General features: G+C 42.3%; 1 protein-coding gene and 2 pseudogenes across 1 annotated transcript; all 3 read left to right on the top strand.

Annotated features, from left to right (window-relative positions):
- The first annotated feature begins 262 nt into the window (after window positions 1–262).
- Window positions 263–1,382, top strand: LOC147984344 (uncharacterized; annotated as a pseudogene).
- Window positions 1,383–1,459: 77 nt separating this feature from the next.
- On the top strand, window positions 1,460–2,149 carry LOC147984343 (uncharacterized; annotated as a pseudogene).
- A 2,582-nt stretch (window positions 2,150–4,731) lies between these two features.
- LOC125541302 (scarecrow-like protein 32) lies at window positions 4,732–7,176 on the top strand. Its single transcript, XM_048704748.2, has one exon. The coding sequence runs from the start codon at window positions 5,448–5,450 to the stop codon at window positions 6,825–6,827; it is 1,380 nt and encodes a 459-aa protein (XP_048560705.2). The 5' UTR covers window positions 4,732–5,447; the 3' UTR covers window positions 6,828–7,176.
- The last annotated feature ends 18,677 nt before the right edge of the window (window positions 7,177–25,853 follow it).

Raw genomic sequence — 25,853 nt, 5'->3', positions numbered from 1 at the left:
CTAAAATTCGGCCCAGTCGCACCCTCAGGAGTCCCTTTTTCACCGGCTCGGGTCGAAACTGGTGTCGGCGGACCCAGGCCGAACCCGGCGCGCTGGGGCGCGTCTAGGAGCGCCGGCACAAGCGAAAAGGGGTGTGGAGCCGCTCTATCGGCGAGTCGAGAGCCTCTTCCTGCCGTTTCTTCCCGCCCTCGCCCCCTACTTCCCTCCCATGCTCTCCTTTCCTCCCGTCAATCTCCCTCCCGCTCGCCTCCCAGCCGTCGCCATGCCGCCGAGGAAGTACGTGATCCCCCGTGCTGCAACCACCGCGACCGCCTCCGTCACCCAACCAAAGCAAAGAAAGCCGAGGGCGCCGCCGTCCAAGCCACCGGGCATGACAAGCGCCGAGTGGAGGGCGGAAGTTCAGCGACGGGAGGCTGTCATCGCCGACCGGCGGAACAGGGCAACAGCCAAGAAGGCCCGTGACAACGCGGCACGTGCCGCTGCTGCTGCGGCGGACCAAGCGAGGCCGAGGCGACTCGCTTGGGGATGATGAATCCACCAGGCGGCCACGCCCAGTACGTACCTTGGAGCCAGCAAAGCGCCAGCTCTCTGTCCGGTTTCTCGTCGTCGCCGCAACTATGGGGATGCACGCCGTCGCCGGGCTACGCCGACGGGGACACGCACGGCGGGTTCAACCCCAACGTCACCTTCCTCCATGGACACCCGACCCAGCACACGCCCTCACCCGCCTTCGCCGGCGTGCAGTACCCTCCATACAACTACTCGCCGCCGGCTTACGCGTGCTCCCCGACGCCCCCTCTCCGCCGTGGCGCGTTGCCCTTCTCACAAGCTTCCACGTCGCACCTCGGCGACACCGACGAGACCAACACCGACATGGACGGCATCATCGCGGCAGGCTCGGCCGCGGCCGTCGCATCCCCCGGGTTCGCTACCCAGGACGACACGGTGGACCTCAGCAGCGACATGGACGGCGAGCTCGAGTACGGCGAGGAGGAGCCGGAGGAGCACGAGGAGGAGGAGGAGGAGCCGGCGACTGTTCCGACGAGGAGGCGCAAGAAGAAGAAGGGGGCGGCCAGGACCGGTGAGCCACGCATTAAGTGGACGTCCAAGGAACAGGAATGTCTCGCCGAAGCGTGGAAAGTCATCTGCCTCGACCCGACCACCGACACGAACCAGAGCATCGAGACGTACTGGGAGCGCATCAAGGCCGATTCGACGAGCGCAAGCTCGTCGACCCCTACTTTAAAAGCGTCTACATGCAGCGCGGGGCGAAGGCAATGATGAACCATGGGGGGCTCATCCAGGCGGCGTGCAACAAATGGCATGGGATCGTCGAGGAGATCGCCGCTCACCCGGAGAGTGGCGCCAACGTCGAGGATCAGGTACGGCATGCCGGTCTCCCGCTTCTATTCGCCATGCGTGCCCGCCAACTATTTGTTCCTCCGCGCAGCTGGCGCGCATGTTCGCCTTGTATCGCCTAGGCAACCGCGACCAAGAGTTCAAGTACCTCCACGTTTACAAGCGCATTGACAAGTGCGAGAAGTGGGCGGAAGTCCGGCGCACCCTCGACAAGGCCAAGAAAACCTACAAGCCGGACGCGCCGACGCCGGGCATGTCAGAGGGGCGGCCGGACGGCAACAAAGGGGCCAAGAAGGTGAAACACGTCGACGCGGCTACCGCGCGGGTGCAGGAGTCCATCGAGCATTGCCTCGCCGACGCACAGGCCCGGGCCGTCCTGCGTGAAGAGAAGACCGAGGCGTGGTGGTCGGCATTGATGACGAGCAGCGCCGTCAAGCTCGACCTACTCCGGACCAACGTCGCCGCGAAGAAGAGGAACACCGACCTGGCTTTCCTGCTGGGCGGGGCGGACATGCTCCAGAGCAATGATGAGGCGGTCAAGGCATGGTACTTGGCGGAGCGTGGTCTCATCCTGAACCAGCTGCCGTCGACGGCGCCGCCAACTCCCACGCCCACGCCGCCGCCAAGCCCGAGCGATGATGCCTCTACGACTCCCCGCAACACAGAAGCCACGCCGACGCCGCCCAGCACAGAAGCCACGCCGACGTCGCCCAACACAAAATAAGCTCCGAGCCCGCCAAGCCCGCGCACGCCGACTCCGCCTACACCGGAGATCGACCTCATCGTCTGATGCCCTGCACGCGCGCCCTTTCTTTTTGAACGCCGAACTTTTCATTCGATCGCGGAACTGTGGCCGCATGATCGCCGGATTTGTGGCGTCTATTTTATGAGCGGGAATGACTACGTTTGAATTTGCCGCGGATTGAGGGGCGTCTAAGGGCGTGGCTGGGAGCTACGTCGCCCCCAGGGGCCGATCTAGCACCGGTTCGTCCCCAGACCGCTCTTTTTTGACGTCCTGGGAGGCTGAACAGCTGAAAATGCTCTTAGTGTCATCGTATATATCCTCACAAGAACTAAACGAATACTTTTTTTCGGGGAAACTGACGGGATACTTAGAGTGGAACTATACATGAAGACACAACTGTCAAATATCAGTGCCGTTGGGGAACTGAAAAAAATTCTTTTTAAAAAATCAGTGCGGTTGGGTCTACACATATCAGTAGCATCCTGTCTCTGAAAACAAAAATATCAGTGGCATCCTGGCCTACAGAATTATTTGGTCGGATTGTTTTGCCAAGCTTGGACGTGTAAGTTTAAATCCAAACAAAGAGTCGCTTTCTGCTCGTAAACAATGGGAATATTAAATAGAATGGACCCTGTAATTACTAGCGCTGCCTCGTCCCATGCGGGACCTGGTTCCAAACTGACGAAATCATTTCATCATGCCATGGCCCGTGAGCGCGCGCTCTCCGCCCTCTCGCCATAGAGCAACTTCAACAGCCGACCTAAACTGACACTGATTTTATTCTTTTTTGTTTGTTTGAGTCGGTCAAGCGGACACAAACATTCGCTTTCGTGTTTGGGTCGGTGCATGCACCCAACGTTGGCCCGATTCATTTTGACGGCAAGAGAAAAAAAAGAATACATGCATTTTTAAAATAAAAACAACATTAATTAAACATTAAAGCCACCCACGAAGGCTGGCGAAAGTCCATGCGTCCACATTTGCATTAATGAAAATTAAAAACAAACTAAACTACGAGGCGGCACGCTGCCCTAGGCGGCGGCAGCGTCCTCAGTGCCACTCCGCCTGGTGCACTGGCACGTTGACGCGCTGCCTCGGCCAGCGAGCTGGCGCCGGTAAAGGCGGGAGAAACTCCAAGGGAAAAAGAATGGCGGGGGCCTTGCCCTTGGCCTTGCTGCTGTCGGCGCCGGAGAAGAGCCCCATCTGGTTGCGCTGGGGTGGCTAGGATTTGCCGGCGACGGAGGAGCAGAATGTGGCTAGATGGGGACGGGGGCTAGCTGGAAGTGGATGATGACGGCCCCGCCGCATGGTCGGCTTAAAAAAGGATGACCGCCGTCGCTGGCGCGTGGGCCAAGATCATAAATTAAACTGACCAGGAAGGCCACGGGCAGTTGGACGACCGTCAGGTGGGGATGTGACGGACACCGAGAAGGCGAGTGTGGCGTCTGTTCGTCCGCGCCGACACATTTGGGGCGCAAATTAGCGGACTTGATTTGGGTTTGGGTGAGTGTGTTGGGCCTCCTCTTTTGTCCGCGTCGACCCAAACAGACTGCGGCGGACGAAATGGATCGCCCCATTGGAGTTGCTCTAATATTATTTGATAATTTCCTATTTTGTTAGTAGGTAATTGTCAAAGTACTCACTCTGTCCCGAAATGCTTGTCAGAGAAATTGATGTATCGATATGTATTTTAGTTCTAGATACATTTGTTTTTATTTATTTCTGCGACAAGTAATTTTGGACGGAGGGAGTACGTGATATTTACCAGGTGACAACACTACTCCCTCCGTTTTTATTTACTTCGCATATTAGTTTTGGTCAAAATCAAACCTTATTAACTTTGATAAAGTTTATAGACCGAAGTACTAACATATACAATAACAAATCAATACTGTTTGATTCATTATTGAATATACTTTCATATCATATAGATTTGTTATTGTAAATATTCATAATTTTTTTATAAACATGGTCAAACTTTATGAAGTTTAACTTCAGTCAAACTTAATATGCAGAGTAAATAAAAACGGAGGAAGTACTTCCTCCCTTCCTCCCTTCATAAATATTAGATGTTTTGAATATTTTAATATAGATTATATACGGAATGAATGAGCCAACAAACAAACTAAAACGTGCTTATATATATATATATATATATATATATATATATATATATATATATATATATATATATATATATATATATGTCAGATTCAAAGATATACTTCCTCCGGTCCTTTTTAGTTCGCATATAAGATTTGACTGAAGTCAAGCCTCGTAAAGTTTGATCAACTTTATAGAAAAAAGTATCAACATTCACAATCTGAAATCAATATCAATAGATGTGTCATGACTTAAAGTTTCATATTGTATAACTTTAGCATGGCAAATGTTGATATTTTTTCATATAAATACGGTCAAACTTTGTGAAGTTTGACTTCAGAGAATTCTAATATGCAGAGTAAAAAAGACCGGAGGGAGTATGTCTTATACTCGCATTTTTGAACGAAGGGAGTACTACCTAAGCTAGTACTATTAAACTATTGTAACATGGTGCTATCCTGATAATTGCAGTAGACTAATAGCACTCTATAAGGCTGTGCCCATCCACAACAATCCAACAAACGACCACAAAATTCCGTCTACAATTATGGACCTTGAGTTGTGACCGGTAAACCTTCCTCCTGCTTTCCCCTCCCCTTCTTCTCGATCTCTCGCGCACCTGTTTCTCCTCCAGCTTACAAGTTACTACTACAGACCCACAAGCACAATTCCCCCCAGCTTTCACTCTTGGATTCAAATACCAGCGGAGCTGCTAGCTAGTCGATCGATATCAAGCATGCATGTACTACGTACATGTGCTTATTAATCACCCTGTCGATTCCTTCTAGCTAGTTGCATAAAATAGTGCTGTTAGATCTCGATCCTGTTTCATGGTACATACATGGAACACAGATTTTAATTTCCCTGCCCTTTCTTCCAGCTCCAGATGGTTTCTAGCCAGCTAGCTAAATACAAATCCCTCGACTGAAATATTCCCTGTACGTACGTACTTGATGAATCAATCAAGCTCTCTCCATTCTCCGTCTCCCTCGGTTTCCCCTTTGATACGCGTTCCCAAAGTTCTATTGGCATAGGGAAAGCACGTGTATGTAGCTGTAGGTTGTATCTCCGATTCGGGCGAGCGAGTGCACAGCCCTCTATATATGCCTTGTACAAGCACCAAATCCGCTCCTCAAACTGCTGGACGTGTACTAGCTCTGCCTCTTTGCTCTTTTCTAATCATCGCCGCAGCGCCGCAAATTTGTTGCCTTCCATTCCACCCACCTCGCGACCCCCCTACATGATGCAGTTCACCCATGCTGCAGTGACTGCACCGCCTCTCTACCCTAATGGGCACCACGGGCTAGGGCTAGGGCTCTTCCTTGACGTCGGCGCGCCGAGGGCACGCCCGTGGCCGGCTGCCGGGAGCTTGTTCCCGACGCTGCCGCCCTCCTCCAAGATCTCCCTGGGGAACCTCAACAGCGCCGGCTGCATGGAGCAGCTTCTGGTGCACTGCGCCAACGCCATCGAGGCCAACGACGCCACGCTCACGCAGCAGATCCTCTGGGTGCTCAACAACATCGCCCCCGCCGACGGGGACTCCAACCAGCGGCTCACCGCGGCGTTCCTCTGCGCGCTCGTCGCGCGCGCTTCCAGGACGGGGGCCTGCAAGGCGGTGACCGCGGCCGTGGCCGCCGCGGTCGAGTCGGCCGCGCTCCACGTGCACCGCTTCACGGCCGTCGAGCTCGCTAGCTTCGTCGACCTCACGCCGTGGCACCGGTTCGGCTACATGGCCGCCAACCACGCCATCCTTGAGGCCGTGGAGGGCTTCTCCGTCGTGCACGTCGTCGACCTCAGCACGACGCACTGCATGCAGATGCCGACCCTCATCGACATGCTCGCCAGCCGCGCCGAGGGGCCCCCGATACTCCGGCTCACCGTCTCTGATGTCGGGTGCAGCGGGCCACCGCCGGCGCTCGACATGTCCTACGACGAGCTCGGCGCGAAGCTTGTCAACTTCGCGCGATCCCGCAACGTGACAATGGACTTCCGGATGGTGCCCACCTCGCCGGCCGACGCCTTGACTTCCTTAGTCGACCAGCTCCGGGTGCAGCAGCTGGTCTCGGACGGCACCGAGGCGCTCATCGTCAACTGCCACATGCTGCTGCACACCGTGCCCGACGAGACGGCCGGGTCGGTGAGCCTGACACAGTCGGTCTCGCTCCGGACCATGCTCCTCAAGTCCATCCGAACCCTCGACCCAACGCTGGTCGTCGTGGCCGAAGAGGATGCCGACTTCACGGCGGGGGACGTGGTGGGGAGGCTCCGGGCGGCGTTCAACTTCCTGTGGATCCCGTACGACGCCGTGGACACCTTCCTGCCCAAGGGGAGCGAGCAGCGGCGGTGGTACGAGGCGGAGGTCGGGTGGAAGGTGGAGAACGTTCTGGCGCAGGAAGGGGTGGACAGGGTGGAGCGGCAGGAGGACCGGGCGAGGTGGGGGCAAAGGATGCGCGGCGCGGGGTTCCGGGCGGTGGCGTTCGGCGAGGAGGCGGCCGGGGAGATAAGGACAATGTTGAACGAGCACGCGGCCGGGTGGGGGATGAAGCGGGAGGACGACGACCTCATGCTCACGTGGAAGGGGCACAACGTTGTTTTCGCCTCAGCGTGGGCACCGTCGTGAGCTAGGCGACGTGCGGGATGCATTGTGATTGACAAGGTAAGTGAGTGTGTAGGTGTATGCCCGCATTGCTTGCATGGATAATGTGGTTTAGGGTTGGTTTCTGTGCATGTTCATTATATGAAAGATGGTCCTGTTAAATTAGTTTTTACTACTAGCTGATTCACTGCAGAGAATTGATCAGTTTGATCATTGTAATGATAGACTCTTACAAATACACCGTAGAAGAATGAACAAAGGGAACCTTGGATCATTATGGATCCCACTCATGAAAAATGTAGAATGTGGTGTTCTTGAAAAATATGTAGAATGATCTTTATACCGAGAACATGATAAGATTTCATTTTGGAGACTGGTAAGTACAAATGCCGACCAAGGATAAGGACCAAATGAAGCTTTCCTATAACTTTTCTAGATTACGAAGAATATATTTTGGTGACTGATCGATGCTGAGGTTAGGGTGAGGAAAAAAAATTGAATGTGGACCTTGACAAATCTGAGAGCCATATGCCATATACATTTAAAGGTTTTAAAGGTCTTGAAATTTTATTGTAGAAATGTGCCCATGTGTCTTACTTGAAGGAGTGTTAGTAATCGTGCTCATGAGCTTCAAGAAAAAAAGTAATCGTATACATGCAAGGCACGACCAGTTTGACGGTAATATTATTTCCTAGATTAACTACAACTGATGTTGATTCCAAGATTAATTGCTTTCAGTGCAACTAATGTTGTTTCCAATTTCAATTAATGCAATTAACGCATTTCCAAATTATTGATGATGTGATGAATACATCATTGAAGCAACGTGAGACGTTGGGTATAGATGGTTGGATCGCTCAGATCATTTGGATTCACCAAACTCGCGCTTTCATAAGTAGTAGTAGATAGTAGAAGATGTATAAGAAAACATCCAAAATAAATCTGAGCTGAGTGGTGTTTATTTCTCATTTCCTTGCCTATTTCACCCAAATATTAGGTGGCATGTGTGAAAGGTATGGTTATATTTTTGCAAATTGACCGGTGGGGCATGATCTCCGCAGTAGATCTGCCTATGCCACCTTAGAACAGTGAATAATGCGTAGGAGTGTACTCGTGGGTAAATAAACACACATTTGATGCCGCCAAGAAGAAACGAATAAAGTCACAATGATTCTTTCGTTCTTTGGTTACTAAGCGTATATTTCATATTGCAGGACTTCTCCAGATGTTTGATTTGCACCATTATAACACATACTCCTTTCCTAAGTGACTCTCTGCGATCTCATTAGGGGAATATTGTTAACTAAAATGGCCCTTCTAGTGTAGATAATGTAGTTTTTATTCTTAGATAATCAAAGGCTAATGACATTGCAATTATGTTCTTTTCTTCCTCGTGTTTCTGAAGTGACTAATACATCTTAAATCTATTTAAAATGGAAATCTGGAGTCTGAATTGTGGATCAGGTTCACTTTTTCAGCGGAATGTTGGAACTTTATTAACTCAAGATGTTGTAAAGTATAGAAAGCCCAACGGATAATTCTGTCAGCAGACACGGCGACCAACCTGCAACCGGAGGACGGAGCGTATTATCATGTGAGCTTCCATTTTTAAAGCTCCGTCCTCATGAATAAATGAAATCTCCTGAATTTTTTGCCCGCTTCCTAATCACAAGAATTACGTGAACATAGTAGTTCATATCAACAGTCTTCAATTTCATCCCCACCTCTAAACAGTTAGTCGTGGTTGTGATTTTATGTAACCCCAAATCTGTCGTGAGAGCCAGAGCTTCTCGTCACACCATCGACTTCAGGATCTCTAGGTCAGTCACCCCCTGAACGAGAAGTGACGAGGGACCCCAAGTATGCTCCACTACAATCACATGCCACCACCAATCCAAAGATGTTGTTCTTTGCCTCACCAGCATCAACATTATGCTTAGCCCTTTCCATGAGTGGGGTGATCCACCCCATGGGTGCTCGGGTCCGGCGGTGTGTACTTTAGGAGCAACATTCTTTTGCCTTCTAGTAACCTCCAAATCAGCTATAACTGATCGACGAAGCACTTAGTTGGGAGTGGACTTTGAAAAATATCTTCATTGGTCATCATTCGACGAGCATGCTCACAGAGTCACTAGTAAATATAGATGGTCAGTGTGCCTGAGTTCGGAGACCATCGTGAATAGCTACTCCCTGACAGTCGGTTCTTGCGTACAATACATGAAATATGTGGTGTCATCCTTGACTAAGGCGCATACGCTTCTACCATATTACACTATAACAACGAGTGCTTCCATTAGTTAGCAAGACCAAAAAATGGCACCTATTCCCTTCTCCCTATTCCTATCTTGCAATACATCTACCATGGACCGCAACTATTTAGCTAGGTGCCATAGAAACACTCTTATCTTTCAGGATACGTGCACTTTCCGCAACAACTCTCAATTCTTCTCAATCGGGAAAGAGTGTAAGAACATATCCTATGCATCAACCGAACCGGTGCAATAGATGCACCAGTCGCTTATGGACTGTTTGATGGAGGCAAAAGGACAAGATCAGCTACAAGATAGGCTACCGACACATTTGCATAAGGCCCTAGCATAATTGTGTAATGGTCATCATATTATACATAATGGTGCAAAAACTGCTTTGTTAAAGCTAGCTAGCTCTCCCGTGCATTACCACTCTGTACTTTGTTCCAATAGTTTGCATGAATGCTAAAAACATGACGATTTCATTTCACATATCTTTATCTAGTCAAATTGTGCGAACTTCTTATTGCACGTGTACTATTTACATTTTTGTAAATAAATGTTCTGACAACATGCTAGACACATTATTGTAGATTAGTCAATGTGTATGTGCAATGCACGTTAATTTAGAAGTATATTAAGTACATGCGGATATTAAGTAGGATATTATTTGCATGTTATTATGTGATTAGCACTATATTTGGCATGAAATTAACTGTACGCTAAACGTGTTGAGCGCTCGACATTGAATCAGTCTAGGTCGTTGGATTGACATGATTTGATGGTCGAGATTAATTGGATATGCCCCTTTCAGTCTTTTTATGTTGGTATAGATATAGATGTATATATAGATAGTACTCCCTCCATTTCAAAATAGATGACTCAATTTTGTACTAACTTTAATACAAAGTTAGTACAAAGTTGAGTCATCTATTTTGGAACGGGGAGAGTAGATGTTAAGACAATACATATTTAAGACCCGAAAACATGGCATTAATATTGCATAGCTTTAATGATGCTTTAATTGACATAATTCATGATGTGAAGATTGCATTGACACAAGCACATAACTATATTTTTAGTGGGCACATAACTATTCGGTGGTGGCAAACTTGCATTTTTAACAGCAAAAATACATAACACCATGCAGATATTTGGCATCACAATATTTAGCAGGCACCAACAGAATAAAATAACAGAAATGATGGGAGAGAGATGCTTGCGTTGGGTTTGGAGCGATGTTATGTTCAGTTCGCTAAATACAATTATAGTACAATTATGTACTCCGTCCGTTTTTAAATAAGATTTTTTTAGACATTTCAAATGGAATGCAACATACGAATATATGTAGACATATTTTAGAGTGTAGATTCACTCATTTTGTTTCATATATAGTCATTTGTGGAATCTCTAAAAAAACTTATATTTAAAAACAGAAGGAGTAGAATGCAGCAGTAGCCCATCTCGTTGGTTGATCTGGCCTCTTCATCGAGTGGCGCACAAGTCCTTGGTGCAGCTGGTGCATAGATTATCGGACTCCGCGAATCATATATCCCGCTTATAGCCAGTATAGCGTCTGTCACGCCCGCAAAGCCCTGCAGCACCAACGTGTATGGGCCGGACCAATAACGTGTCCGTTCGTTCGTTCGTTCGGGTCTGATTGCTGCTTCGTTCCTTCCGTTTTCTCTTTTATTTTTTTCTATTATTTTCCTTTCTGCTTTCTTTTATTTATTTTTCTTTGGTTTTCCTTGTTTCTTCTTTGTTTTTTTATTTTGCCTTCGTTATACTTCTGTTTTCTTTGTTGTTTCACCATTTTTTTGGTTTCTCTTTCTTTCTTGATACTTCCTCTGTCATAAAATAAGTGACTCAACTTTGTACTAACTCTGATACAAAATTAGTACAACATTGAGTCAATTATTTTAGGACGGAGGGAGTATTTTGGGTGTATTGTTTCTCTCTTGGTTTCCTACATCTGTGTTTTGTTAATTTTTTTTTGGGTTTTATCAGTTTTCTTTCTTTAACACATTTCTATTTTTTAGTACACATTTTAATTTTTTAGTGCACCCGTTAAATATTTTTAATACACACTGGACATATTTTAAACAACTGATGCACATTTTTTAATATATATATTTCACAAACTTTCTTGGATACATGGTAATAGTTTCCCAAATATGTGTTGGTATATTTTCTAATGACAATAAGCATTACTTTATACTATGTGAACATTGTTTTACATTGTATAAACAATACTGAAAATGACACAATATTTTTTTTGAAACACAAGAATATTTATCTAAAATGTCCCATTCATTTTTAATGGCAATAAATAATTTGAAATTATACCATTTTTTAAAATTATATAAACATTGTTTTAAATGTCGTAAATATTATTTTGAAACACACGAATATTTCTTTAAAATGTCACGTATATTTATTAAATGGTGGCATACATTTTTAAAACTTGCACACACATATTTTTGCATTTGTATAAACATTTTTTAAATGTCATTAACATTTCTTTCAAACATGAGAATATTTATCTGAATAGTTTTGTACATTTGTTTAGTGGTACGAAACATTTTTTAAATCATTAAAACTTTTTTTCATTGTACACACAGTTAAATAAATCACATACATTTTTCGAAAGACATGAATATTTTCTCATTGTCACGAACATTTTTCTTAAAAGCTTTCAACATTTTTTTACTATTTTAACATTCTTAAATTTCATGATTTTTCTAAAATCTTTAAGTATATTTTAAACATATATTCATTTAAAGTTAAACTGAAAATATAAATGGAAAACAGTGAAAAAAAAGACAATTAGCATGATGGCATCATGAATGACCTCAGGGTCACCAAACCAAGTCCCTACTAGATTGGCCCATCACCGGCTCCTGTAGGCAGCAGAGTGCGTGAGGCTGGCTTCAGCCTCCCGGGCGCAACCGTCTCTCACTCCAAGCGAAACAAATCCTTCGCTTGCGTAAGGCGGCGTGATAATGGGTTAGCCACTTAGCCCAGTAGCACTTAATTTGTTCGCTTCCTTAGTTAGTTCCTTGATTTTGTTTTTATTTTTATTTTCCTTTTTTTCTCTTTTCTTTTTTTTTACTTTTTGTTATATTTTCAAATAAGAAACATAGCTTTCGCGCGAAAATGTTTGTGCAGTGTTGAAAAATGTAGGTGCAACTTAAAAAAAATGTTTCAAGAAATATTTCAAAAAAATAAACACAGAACAACAATGTTCAAAAACATGTGTTCGAAAGAATGCTAATCATTCATTTAAAAAATGTTAAGTGTCTATAAAAATGTCTCTAATGTTTATGAAAATGTACAACATGTATGAGAAAAATGTTTCCAATGTTTATGAAAATGTACAACATGTATTTGGTTACCATGTGTGGTCCGTTGCATCCCGATTCTTAGGTCAATATTCGTTGGCAGTAATGGGGATAATATACATGGTAATGGACGAAAGTTATTTACCAAGCGATGAATTATCGATGGTCTGATTCCTAAAGGAAGTAAAGCCTTGCTAACATGTAGTCACAAATTACTGCATGCTCACTAATTGTCAGTAGTAAAAAAGATGGAGTGGATGGTAATAAAAGATTTTTTTACCAACAAAAAAAAGGTGCTTCGATCCTGGTGCATGTTAAACCTAGTAAAAGAAGCCTGATATGTAGTAATGCATTACTGTATGTGCACTTTTCATTGAAAAAGATGATAACATCATTACTACTCCCTCCGTTTCGAATTATTTGTCGCAGGTATAGATGTATCTAGATGTATTTTAGTTCTACATATATCCATTACTGCGACGAGTAATTTGGAACGAAGAGAATACTTTCTACAACCCAATTACTAAGATAGGAATTAACGGCTAGGTTGGGCTCTTTTACGATGTTACTATGGTCTGTCCATGTGTTAGTGCATGGTGATTGTAACACATTACTATTGTTTATTCTGGAGAAACGAGGGCTTGGCGAATCGCGTGGACCAACATTGGTCGTAAATAGTTACGGTGGATTTTTCCTGGTGCGCCCTTTGGGCTAATTAGCACAGACTCGCCGGTTGGGTCAGATTGGCCGGAGCGTACTCTAAGAAATAATGCGCGCAAGCTAAGAAATAACACTATTCTGATCACGGGGTCAGAATAATATTCTGATTATAACCTGAACTGCCTGAGTAACGCGCCTGAACTTTTCTCTGTACGAACCCGACCTTCGGGCTATCTTCGCAATCGTGGCTTCCCCGCGAATTATTCTGATTAGTCGTGTTCTATATGATGTTAGTGCAATCTAGAAACGTTTTTTAGCAACTAAATACCGGTTTTAAATTGGAATTTTGCTCGTTGGCGGATTTTGTTCTCGGGTTGTGATGAAATTGCGTTTTTTGCAATTTTACTGCCTCAGTTGTTCGACCTGAACTTCTCCCAATGCTAAGTTGAACTTCCATCAACATTGTCCAAATGGGGTTTGCGATATACCGTTGGAAAGCTATGGACACCAGTATCATGATCCAAGTTAAATTTTTGGTAAAATGTAAACGGTTTAAGAGCAATTTTGAAACTCATTTTTTCTTCATACAAAAAACGTTAATGGTATTTTCGATCGCATTTCTAAACCGTTTATCGGAATAAGGCAAATAATATGGCGTTAGAAAGTTGTTGCAAAACCTCTCCTTCCACATGTTGAAAGTTTTCTCTAATTCCCTATGGTTAAAGAGTAATTTGGAAAATCGTAAAATTTTGTAACCCGAACAGCCGAGTTCGTATTTTCGATGCCATTTCTAAACGGCTTATCCAATTGAGGCAAATGATATGACGTTGGAAAGCTTATGAAAATGCGCTACTTTTTCATGTTAAAAGATTTTTCTAATTTCGAACGGTTTAAAAGTAATTTAGAAAACGGTATAAGTTCCATAGAGTTCGTATTTTTGAGCTAATTTTTTAACTGTGTGTCCGAATGCAGCAAATGATATGGCGTTAGAAAGCTTGAGGAAATGCGGAACTTTCTGGTATATATTGTTTCTCCCAATTCTTTATGGTTTTAACTCAATTTTGAAAATGGCTAAAATGTATTTTCGCCGTAATTTGTTCAAAATTTATCGGAATTGGGCAAATAATATACCGTTGAAAAGCTACGAAAAATGCGAAACTTTTTCATGTTGATGGTTTTCTCTAATTCCTAGCCGTTTTCAAGTAATTTCGAAAACGGCGAGATCATTCGTTCTGCCTTTATCGTGAAACAGATTCATCGAAAATGCATCGCGTGAAGAACGTGAACTTTTCAGCATATCTACTTGAACTTCACTCTGTTTTTCACATACTTTTTTTGCTCGCAACTCTCTATCCACTCACCGGAATTGAGCAAGTGATATACCGATGAAAAGCTGTTGTAACCATGCAACTTTCTAGAGTTAATCATTTTTTCATACTCGCGACGGTTTTAAAAGTTTTTCGTCTGAAATTCATTCAGTGAAATAGTTGAACTTCCTGTTGTTTTCATGTTGAACTTTTGTGACGTATTTTCGTTTGCAATTTTCTCATCCATTTGTCAATGTTACACAAATGATATTATTTTTGTACAAACCCCTCTTACAATAAATTTTTTAACTTTCTCGGCAACTTCTTATTATTTTATTTTTGAACTTCTTGTTTCCATACTTTAATAACGAGGAAAATCTGAGTTTTCTATAATTATCGAACTTCTCCATCTTTTTAATATGGACTTCCTAGTTTTATTTCTTAATTTTTTATGAAATTTTGAAGCGCTCTATTTTTAAAAGTTGAACTTCTTGTTATTTTATTTTTGAACTTTTTGTTTCCATTTTTAATAACGAGGAAAAACTGAGTTTTCTATAATAATCGAACTTTCCCATATTTTTAATATGGGCTTCCTAGTTTATTTCTTAATCTTTTTTATGAAATTTTGAAGCGCTTATCGAGCTTCTCCATCTTTTTAATATGGACTTTCTAGTTTTATTTCTTAATATTTTTTCACGTCCTTTTTTTTGCTCGTAGGTCTCCATCCACTCACCGAAATTGAGCAAGTGATATACCAATGGAAAGCTGCTGTAAACATGCAACTTTTCCGTGTTGATCATTTTTTCATACTCGTGACGATTTAAAAGTTTTTCATCTGAAATTCACTCAGTGTAGTAGTTGAACTTCTTGCTGTTTTCACGTTGAACTTCTGTGATGTATTTTCGATTGCAATTTTTTCATCCATTCCGCCGGTGTTACACAAATGATATTCCTTTTATACAAACCTCTCTCACAATGATTTTTTTTATTTCTCGAACTGAGGACTTGAACTTATAACAAAAAAATTGGACCTTGCCTTTTTATTCATTTTCCTCATATTAAACACATACCATGTAGTACATGAATTTTTTCCATTTTTATAATTTAGATTTTTGTTTTTTTTAAATCAAATGCTCCCAAATAATATACTGATTTTCTTTGTGGATTGAGAGAATTATTTAAAAAAATAAAAAAATGTTTTTGAACATGGAAATACAAGGTGAACCTCTCTCGCAAGAAATTTTGAACTTCCCCGGACAAAGAACTTGAACTTCTTTTAACAAACCTTTTAAGCTTTTATTTTTCTATATTTTTATTCTCACCTGAAATGCATTCCTTTCATTACTTGAACTTCTCGTTGTTTTCACTATGAACTTCTGTCACATTTGTGTGTATACATCGAATTACATGCAATTGAAGGTCAAACGTCATTTTTTGCCATTTTCAAACATGTAATTTAAGGTTGGACGTCCCGCAATATAAATTCTGAACCGTACACGAAGGTGCACGTGAACTTCTTGCAACAAATCTGAGTTTTTTTATATACTTCGAACTTCTATGTTATTTTAATTTGAACTTCTTATTTATTTTTAGAATTATTTTTCAAATAGGCATCAAATTTTTTTAAAAAAAATTGAACTTCACACTTTTATTTTTCCTAGAAACAAAAAGAATTTTGGTTTTCTATAAACATCGTACTACTTCCATATTTTTTTGAACTTCATATCAAACTGCTCTATATTTTGTAATTTGAACTTCTTGGTTTATTTCTTTTAGTAACAGAAAATTCTAGTTTTGTAATAAATATTGAACCAATCTATTATTTAAATTTGAACTTCTAGAGTTTTCTTATTTAGAAACGGTAAAAATCTTTTTTTATGAATTTTGAACTGCTCTATTTTTAAATTTTAAACTTCTTGTTTTTTATGTTTGAACGTCTTGTTTTTCATTATTTAATAGTGAAAAAAAAATCTGAATTTTGTATAAACATTAAACTGCTCCATTTTTTAATTTGGACTTCTTGGTTTTATTTATTTTAGTAATGGGAAAAAATCATATGTTTTTTAGTAAATGTCAAACCGCTCTATTTTTTGAGTTTGACCTTCTAGGTTTCTTTCAAATGAGGAAAATCATTTTGTATAAACTTTTTTGAATGGTTTCGTTTTTATAATGTGAACTTCACTAAAAAATCCAAAAGAGGGGAATTCGTTTGTTATAAACTTTTTTGAATTGTTGCCTTTTTAATTCGTACTAGGTTCTCTTTTTAGTTTGAACTTTATTTGACGATGAAACAGGCAAAATCTGAATTTTTAATTAAGATCGAACTACTCCATTAGTTTAGTTCGAACTTGGTTTCTTTTAGAAACGGGAAAATCTATATCTCTTTATTAAAATTGAACTAATCTATTATTTTAAGTCATACTTCTCGCTTTCTCAACTGCGACCTCTCTTGATTCTTGTACATGAAGCTCTCCAATTTTTTGTTGCTCATAGACTAAACCACTGCTTTTACTGCACGGACAGTGCCAAGAATAAACATTTATAGTTTTTCCTTTCTTGCGGTTAACATTTATAGTTTTTCATTCATGTATATGTATTTTTAAATTGTACTATTTGTCCAATTGCATCCGTTAGTTTTTCAAATATTCAAAGAAGTCAAACTAGTCCAATGTCACAAACATACTGAGTCCAAACAATAAGATGACCACGGTATATACAAATACAATGTTTGTGGCCCTTTTTCAACCACACTATTCTCATCCATCTCCCAAATATTTTATTAGTCACCATATGTTATCCATTACATCTCCATCGCATCAGACGCCGCACTATCTTATCCATTCCTCCATAGCATCCAAAGTTAGCGGCCACATCTCATCAACGGAGAAGAATTCAGAATCATGATCATAGGAAAATAGCCGCAACTTGCTTTGCTCGACGCTCTAGCATAAAGCAAATATATATGGCATTCTAGCCGACGGCGGCTGTGCTGGCACTGCACTTTGTTCGAACTAGCACGAGAAATGTACTTGACCTTCCATGGACGTACAACCACACAATTATAAACAACAGTAGCATCAGCGGCAGCAGACTCGTCGGTCGACAAGCTCATCGGAGTTGGGCCGCCACATGCTCATGGGTTTTAATTTGGAAGAGCATTCCTTGTGCGCATTCCATCGAACAACTGTGGTGCAATGCGATGCAAGAAAGAAATATGGCAGTGCTAAATCAACAAAGAACATCAATAAATTTTGACTGAATTAAAGAGGGATGGTAGAGTAATCAAATGGCACTGGACCAATCTATTTGATGTAGAGCCACCATGGTAGTTCATGATGCAGGGCATAGGGCAGGTAACAACCACGTGAGAGAGAGAATAGCTTCTGCACGAGAAGGCATCAGCACCAACAGCGCAAGTGCACGCATGAGAAAAGGCAACGACAGTAGCTGCACCATAGCATACACACGCCTGAAATGGACACAGACAGGAGAGAGATATAGAGCAGAGCTCCGTGCGAGAGGGAGGTGATGCACGAGGAGCTCATCTGGCCGGACAACCGCGACATCTGCACTCGTCGTCTCTGAACTGAGGCCTCCATACGATCCCTGTTCGTCCGCTTCCACAGGCCAGAGAACTGCGGCCTCCGCACTCGTAGTCGCCTGAACTGAAGCAACTTATTCGACCTGCCACAAGCAAATTGCTTGACATGCCGATAAGTCGTGGCAGCCGGTGGCGCAGGGGCAGTAGGAGGGGGAGCAGAAGTGACTTGGGAAGCCTGCAAGGGGAGGATCTGCCGTGGAGTAGAGCAGTGGTAAAGTGAAGATGGCCGGTGGTGAGCAGCAATAGGACGCGATGGCGCGTGTGGACGGCGGACGGATCCAAGTGTAGTTCGCCGGCTGGATGGGGCGTGTGGGCACGTGAGTGCGGCATGGCAGCCGGAGACGGGGGAAGGAAACGCATGCCCGTGGTTGGGGAGGAGGCGCGGCGGCCGAAGACGGGGAGGAAGCGCGCGCCGATGGTTGGGGGGAGGCGCGGTGGCCGGAGACAGGGAAGGAAGCGCGCGCTGGTGGTTGGGGAAGAGGCGCGACGGCCAGAGACGGTGGAGGAAGCGCGCGCTGGTGGTTGGGGAGGAGGTGCGGCGGCTAGAGATGGGGGAGGAGGCGCAACGGCCGAAGACGGGGGAGGAAGCGCGCCATTTGTTGGGGAGGAAGCGCACCGTCGATGGATCCCGTGCATTTTTTGTGAGGTAGCCATTGGTTCGGGAACACCCTCCTCAGCCTATATAGGGTGAGCTATGATAAGAATAACTATTCTAATCTAATAATTATTCTAATCCTCAAATTAGAATAGTGTTACTCTCTCTCTCTATTCGTCATCCTGATTGAGGAATAGTTTTCTTCACCCCCCCTCTATTTTACCATCAATGCAGTGTAATTTTACGTTCCGTAAATTTTGTTTTATTTTCGACATAAAAAGAGATCATAAGAAAATATATAATTGTAGTAAAAAATATTTTATGTTATGTAAAATTACAAGCGTAAAAACACAGTGTAAAATACACTTAAACTGCAAATTTTCTCGTCTTATGACCTATATTTTTATTTTCTTTTGTCAAATTTTACATAGTGAATCAATAGGAATGTAACTATTTGAATTCCAAACATAATTTAATTATGAAATGATCGTAAAATCACCTCGGATGAAGAATGATTTATTTTGCACCCTGGGTGATGAATAGTATATATAGACACACACACACACATAAACATTATTCTGATCACGGGATCAAAATAATATTCTGATCACAACATGAACTTCCCGAGTAACGCGCCTGACCTTCCCCGAGTACTAGGTTGAACTTCAGCTAAAAGGTGTCCAAATGGGGCTTGCGATATACCGTTGGATAGCTATTGACATCAGTATCATGACCCAAGTTAAATTTTTGACAAAATGTAAGCGGTTTAAGAGCAGTTTTGAAAACCGTTTTTTCTTCATACAAAAAACGTGAATCATATTTTTGATCGCATTTTTAAACCGTTTATCAGAATGAGGCAAATAATATGGCGTTGGAAAGCTGCTGCAAAACCGCTCCTTCCACATGTTTAAAGTTTTCTCTAATTCCCTACGGTTAAAGAGTAATTCGGAAAATCTAAAATTTCACAAACCACACCCGAGTTTGTATTTTCGATGTCATTTCTAAACGGCTAATCCAATTGAGGCAAATAATATGGCGTTGGAAAGCTTATGAAAATGCGCTAATTTTTATGTTAAAAGTTTTTTCTAATTTTGAATGGTTTGAAAGTAATTTAGAAAATGGTACAAGTTTCACCGAGTTTGTATTTTCGAGCTAATTTTTTAACCGTACGTCCAAATGCAGCAAATGATATGGCGTTGGAAAGCTTGAAGAAAAGCGAAACTGTTTTGTATATATTGTTTCTCATAATTCATTACGGTCTTATGTCAATTTTGAAAATGATTAAAAATGTATTTTTGCCATAATTTCTACAAACATTATCGGAATGGGGCAAATAATATACCGCTGAAAATCTATGGAAAATGCGAAACTTTTTCATGTTGATGGTTTTCTGTGAATCCTGGCCGTTTTCAAGTAATTTTGAAAATGGCGAGATCATGCATTCTGCCTTTATCGCGAAACAGATTTTTCAAATATGCACCACGTGAAGAACTTGAACTTCTCAGCGTGTGTGCTTGAACTTCACTATGTTTTTCACGTGTTTTTTCTCGTAGATCTCCAACCACTGCAAGTAGCTCTCCATCCATTCACCGGAATTGAGCAGGTGATATACCGATGGAAAGCTGCTGTAAACACTCAAGTTTTCCGTGTTGATCATCTTTTCATACTCGCGATGATTTTAAAAGTTTTTCTTGTGAAATTCATTCAGCGTAGTAGTTGAACTTCTATGACGTATTTTCGTTTGTAATTTTCTCATCCATTCATTAGTGTTACACAAATGATATTCTTTTTGTACAAACCTCTCTCACAATATTTTTTTAACTTTCTCCGACCGAGTACTTGAACTTACACAAATGATATTCCAGTCATTTTCAAGTAATTTAGAAAATGGCGAGATCATGATTTTTGCCTTCATCGCAAAAGGAAATGCACTGCGTGAAGTAGTTGAACTTCTCGGGCATGTCTGTTTGAACTTCACTCTGTTTCACTTTATTGTATTTTTGCTTATATGAAATACACACCATGTAGTACGTGAAATTCCGGTTGTTATCACTTTGAACTTCTCTCTGGTTTGAGAGAATTATTTTAAAACACAAGAAACAACAGGTTTTTTTAATGTATTTTGGACATCTAAATATACGGTGAACCTCTCTCACGAGAATTTTTTGAACTTTTCCTCGCCGAGCACTTGAACTTCTAGCAACCATTTTTTCGTTTATGAGTTGTTTTTAAAAGTGCAAAAAATGGTGTTGTGTTTTTTATTTTTTGAACAGGTAAATCCTAGGTTTTAATAAACTCCGAACTTCTCTGTTATTTCAATTTGAACTTCACCTTTTTATATTTTGAGTAAAGAATTGTATTCGATTTTTATATGGAAAAAATCTTAGTTTTGTAATAAACATTATACAACTTCTTCGTTATTTCGAACTGAACCTTTTGGTTTATTCGTTAGCAACGGGTAAAATTTAAGTTTTTGTGATAAATATTCAACTGCTCCATTTTTTGAAATTGAACTTCTTGGTTTATTATTTAGTATCAAGGAAAATCTGAGTTTTTCATATACATTGAACTATTGTATTTTTTAAATATAACTTCTTGGTTTTTTCAATTTGGACTTTTTGGTGTTATTCATTTTGTAACAGAAAAAAATCCTAATTTTGTAATAAACATCATACAACTTCTTGGATATTTTTGAACTGAACTTCTTGGTTTTTCCGTTAGTAACAGGAAAAATTATGAGGAAAATCTGCATTTTTTGTAGACATCGAACTTCACAATTTTATAAGCAATCAAGCCACTCTGTTTATAGGCAATGAACCACTCTACCTTTTTTATTTGAACTTCACTGTGTATTTTTTAATAATGTAATAAACATTGTAGAACTTCTTGGTTATTCAGAACTGAACTTCTTGGTTTATTCGTTAGTAACGAGAAAAATTCGAGTTTTTGTATTAAATATTGAACTACTCCATTTATTGATATTGAACTTCTTGGTTTATTATTTAGTGACGAGGAAAATTAAGGTTTTTTTATTTATATCGAACTTCTCTATTTTTGTAATTTGCAGTTCTTGATTATTTCTGTTTGTAACGGAAATATCCTAGGTTTATAATAAATATTGGACCGCCCGTTACTTTAATTTGAACTTCTGGAGGTTTTTTAATTCTAGAAACGATGAAATGGTCATTTTTATGTTTTTTGAACATCTCTATTTTTAAAAGTCAAACTTCTTGTTTTTTTATTTTTAGAAACTGTGAAATATCCGCTTCTATGTGCTCTTTTATTTTTTGAACTACTCTATTATTTTTGTTTTAACTTTCTATGAACTTTCTACAATCATGAACTCGAGCAAATCATGACTAAGTAATCTGAAATTTTGATGTTATATTTTTGTCCACATACTGGAATATATGCCGCACATTTCATTTGTGCAACTAGGTTTCATGCTGCACATGTCATGTAATATACTTGAACTGAAAATGACTCATAGTTTCTTTTCTACAAAATCTTCATGAATTGAACACTCTGCTAAACATGAGTTGGAAATGGCTCATACTATACTTTACAAAAACCTTTTCCTAAACTGAAATCTCTACTAGACTTTGAAGTAAAAATGTCACACAATGTGTTACAAAATGGCACATTATAATCTGAATCTGACCATTGCTACTATTACAAATTCTACAGAGCAGCCTAGAAACGAAAAATATAACAACATAGTGCTATGTTTGAAGAATTTAGATATCTGGTAGAGAATGTTTTCTATGGCTGCTCACATGGACCACCATCAGGTCCATTTTTGAAAGAGCTTTTGTGATGCTATGGCTGCTCAAATGGAGCACCGTCGTGACCAAACGAATGGGACAGACTAGCATTTTTCACATTTTTTTGTCATAGTGCAGTTCAACTATTCTCAAACCTCAAACCACCATCAGATATATAAAAGGGGTATTCCAAGTTCAGTTTTCTAGAGAACAAACTCAAAAACAAATGTTCAGAGAAGGGCAAATCCTCCCAAAGCGAGGGTTCAGAGAAGACAGGGAGGGTCAATACCTACAGGATGGTAGAGAGCCTTCGGGAGGAGGGAGATCACAATGTTTTCTGGCGTAGATCTGCGTTGGATGGTGCGCAGATGGTGGGCGGTGACCCATTTTTGCTGGTTGGAGCGTTGCCTCACGGCCGAAGGGTGGTGCGAGTAAGGTGGAAGAAGGTCGTGGCGCAAGGGGAAGAAGGTCGCGGTGGCAGGGGGAGAAGTTCGTGGTGGCAAGGGGAGGGCCTGAGTGCGGGGGATCCCGAGTGGCGGCTTCCGTGGTCATCCATGGCACGGCGGCAGAGCATCGGGAGGTGTCCTGCATCGGCGGCCCTTCCCCCATCAGCGGCGGCCCTTCCCCCATCAGCGGTGTTTGGAACCGGCAGTTGGGGCCCCGGCTACGGCAGCGGGATCTGGCGGCTGGGGACCTGGCAACGGCGGTAGGAACCGACGGTGGGATAGGAGCGTCCGGTGGCCGGCGACCGCGCGGGCGAGGCGGCGACTCCGGCGTCCAGCGGGCGCGCGGGAGGAGGTGGCAGCTCCGGCGTCCGGTGGGCGCGTGGGAGGAGGTGGCGGCTCGAGCGTCCAGCGAGCGCGCGAGAGGAGGCGGCGGCTCCGGCGTCCGGCGAGAGCGTAGGAGGAGGCGGCGGCTCCGGCGTCCGGCGAGAGCGCAGGAGGAGGCGGCGGCTCCGGCGGCTGGTGAGCATGCGAGTGAGGTGGTGGCGTGGTGGGGGTGAGTTGGGAACGTGCGCGGTACATGAAGTTCGTGATGTGGGGATGAAACCGGTCGGAGGGGTCTGATGGGCCGGCCGGGTTTCGTTCTTTTGAGCTTTTGGAGTTCGGGAACGCATCATCAGGCCTATACAGTGCTGTGATCCAAATAACTATTCTGATCCCAGGATCAGAACAGTACTATTCGTTACCCTGGGTGAGGAATACTTATTCTTCACCCCCTTTCAAATTTGACATCAATGCATCGTATTTTTACGTTTCGTAAATTTTGTCTTATTTCATACGTAAAAAGAGAGCGTAAGAAAATATGTACTCGCTGTAAAAAATATTTTATGTTACGTAAAATTACGAATGTAAAAATATAGTGTAAAACATACTTAAAATGTGATTTTTCTAGTATTATAACCTATATTTTTGTTTTTTATACCAAATTTTACATATTGAATCAATATGCATGTAACTATTTATATTCTAAACGTAATTTATTTAGAAAGAGATCGTAAGATTACCTCAGGTGAAGAATAACTTATTCTGAACCCTGGATGATGAATAACTTATCATGTATTTCTGAATGTTATATGTTTATAAAATTGTTCTTGATGTGTACAACAAATGTAAGATGTGTATGCAATAAAGTAGACATCAAAAACTTATATATAAAAGAAATAATCATGTATTTTATAAAATGTGAAACATGTATAAAACAATGTTCGTGATGTATACAAAAAATGTTGAATTTTTTATGTAAAAAAATAGAGTTAAAATGTGTACATAAAAAATGTTCCTGATGTATATAGAAAATATACAATCTGTATCCAAAAATAGTAGATACAAAAAATGTTAATTAAGTATTTAAGATCATTACACATTTGTATAAAAAATGTTCCTTATGTATACAAAAAATATATATTATGTATGAAAAAAATTAACATCAAAATATATGTTTGAAAAAATGTTCAACGTGTACATTCTTTGTTTGGTGATATTCTTGGTTTGGTTTGTTATGACATTTTTTACAAAGTACCCTCTAACATTTTTGAGAGAATAACCCGCAGTCCTACATATGCAAGCGTACGCCTGCACTTGTGCACTCTTTTGCATCGCTCACCATGTTCATCTCTTAACCAATTTTCCCGCCTGTTCTTCTCGACCTGTAATCGAGGGAACCACTACTCGGCTGCTCTCCCGACGTGTACATCAGGAACATTCGTAAGTACATGATTCACAACTATTTTTTTTTAAACAAGGCCAAAGACTTGCCATTTCATTGATTAAGGAAGAAGATATTAGACAGGAGCCGCAAGCAGCAAACTAAAGAAAACTACTTTCGCGGCATTACAATAACCAAATGCTTGGCACCCGCCAAAACCCAGAGCGACACCTCATGCTTGATCTTGTTAATGATGACCACCGAAGGGACCGCCACGTTGCGGAAGACTCTAGCGTTTCTCTCAGACCAAATCTCCCATGCGATGAGCATCATCAATGAGGCAAGGGCTTTGGGGGAGCCGAGGCGAATCTGGAGGTTACCGTTCCACCATCCTTTGACCGAAGCGCTCGTCAACCATGAAGTAGTGGAGATGTGGTGCATTCCAACCCACGGTAGGATGTCGTTCCAAATGCGTAATGTGAAGCGGCATTGGAAGAGAAGGTGAGCAGCAGACTCCTGTGCATGCTTACAGAGAGGGCACAATCCGCAGTTGGGCCAGCCACGACGGATCAAGCGGTCAGATGTCCAGATCCTATTTTGAAGAACTAGCCAAGCAAAAAATTTGCACCTCGGGGGAGCCCACGCCCTCCACACGGACTGCTCAAGATCAGAGGATGTCAGACCTTCAAATTGAGCCTTGTATGTCGAGGAAGCAGAATATGTCCCATCCTTAGTGAACTTCCAAATAATCGAGTCTTCCACCTCTTCCACTAGGGCCACCGATGATAATCTTTCCCAAAGGTCAGCAAACTGCTCGATATGTGCGAGGGACAGACCGTTGGTGCCATCAATAAAAGTGATCCAAAGATTGTTGGTCATGGCTTGCTGGACCGAGGATTTCTTCTTGCGAGAGAGGGCAAAGAGGTCCGGCGCGATGTCACGGGCGCGTAAGCCGTTGAGCCACGACGAGTTCCAAAATTGTGCAGTTCGTCCCTCACCAGGGCCTCACCAGGGCCCAAAGAGGGGCATTGCCCCTCTACTCTACAAAAACTCTTTGTTATACACCTAATTATTAGGCTTAAATATCCAAGATCTCTCATAGTTCATGCATAACTTGTCTTCTTCACTCAAGTCTTATTAGCCCCCTCAACAATCTTAATCAAGCTCTACCATTGCCCAGGAGGATGGTTGCGCTTCGATGTAGAGGGAGCCCATGGTCGGATCTCGACTCCTAGCCTGGCAGGGAGTCCACTGAAGATATGAATGACACACGGCACGTTTGGATTCAGTCATTTGGATCTGTCGCCGTGGATGATGCTAAAAATTAGTACCTGGTCCATTTTTACCTATCAAAGTTCCCATTGTGGCGGTAGCAATGGGCAAGA

The sequence above is a fragment of the Triticum urartu genome, chromosome 2A (genome assembly GCF_056163025.1).
Source record: "Triticum urartu cultivar PI428250 chromosome 2A, HENAU_Tu73, whole genome shotgun sequence".
NCBI lineage: Eukaryota > Viridiplantae > Streptophyta > Magnoliopsida > Poales > Poaceae > Triticum > Triticum urartu.
The sequence above is the reverse complement of the archived record's forward strand: the minus strand, read 5'-3'. Positions and strand labels throughout refer to the sequence as shown.

Bases quoted from the DNA above. Each gene is read 5' to 3' on its own strand.
- LOC125541302 (XM_048704748.2), top strand. From the start codon at position 5,448: ATGATGCAGTTCACCCATGCTGCAGTGACTGCACCGCCTCTCTACCCT.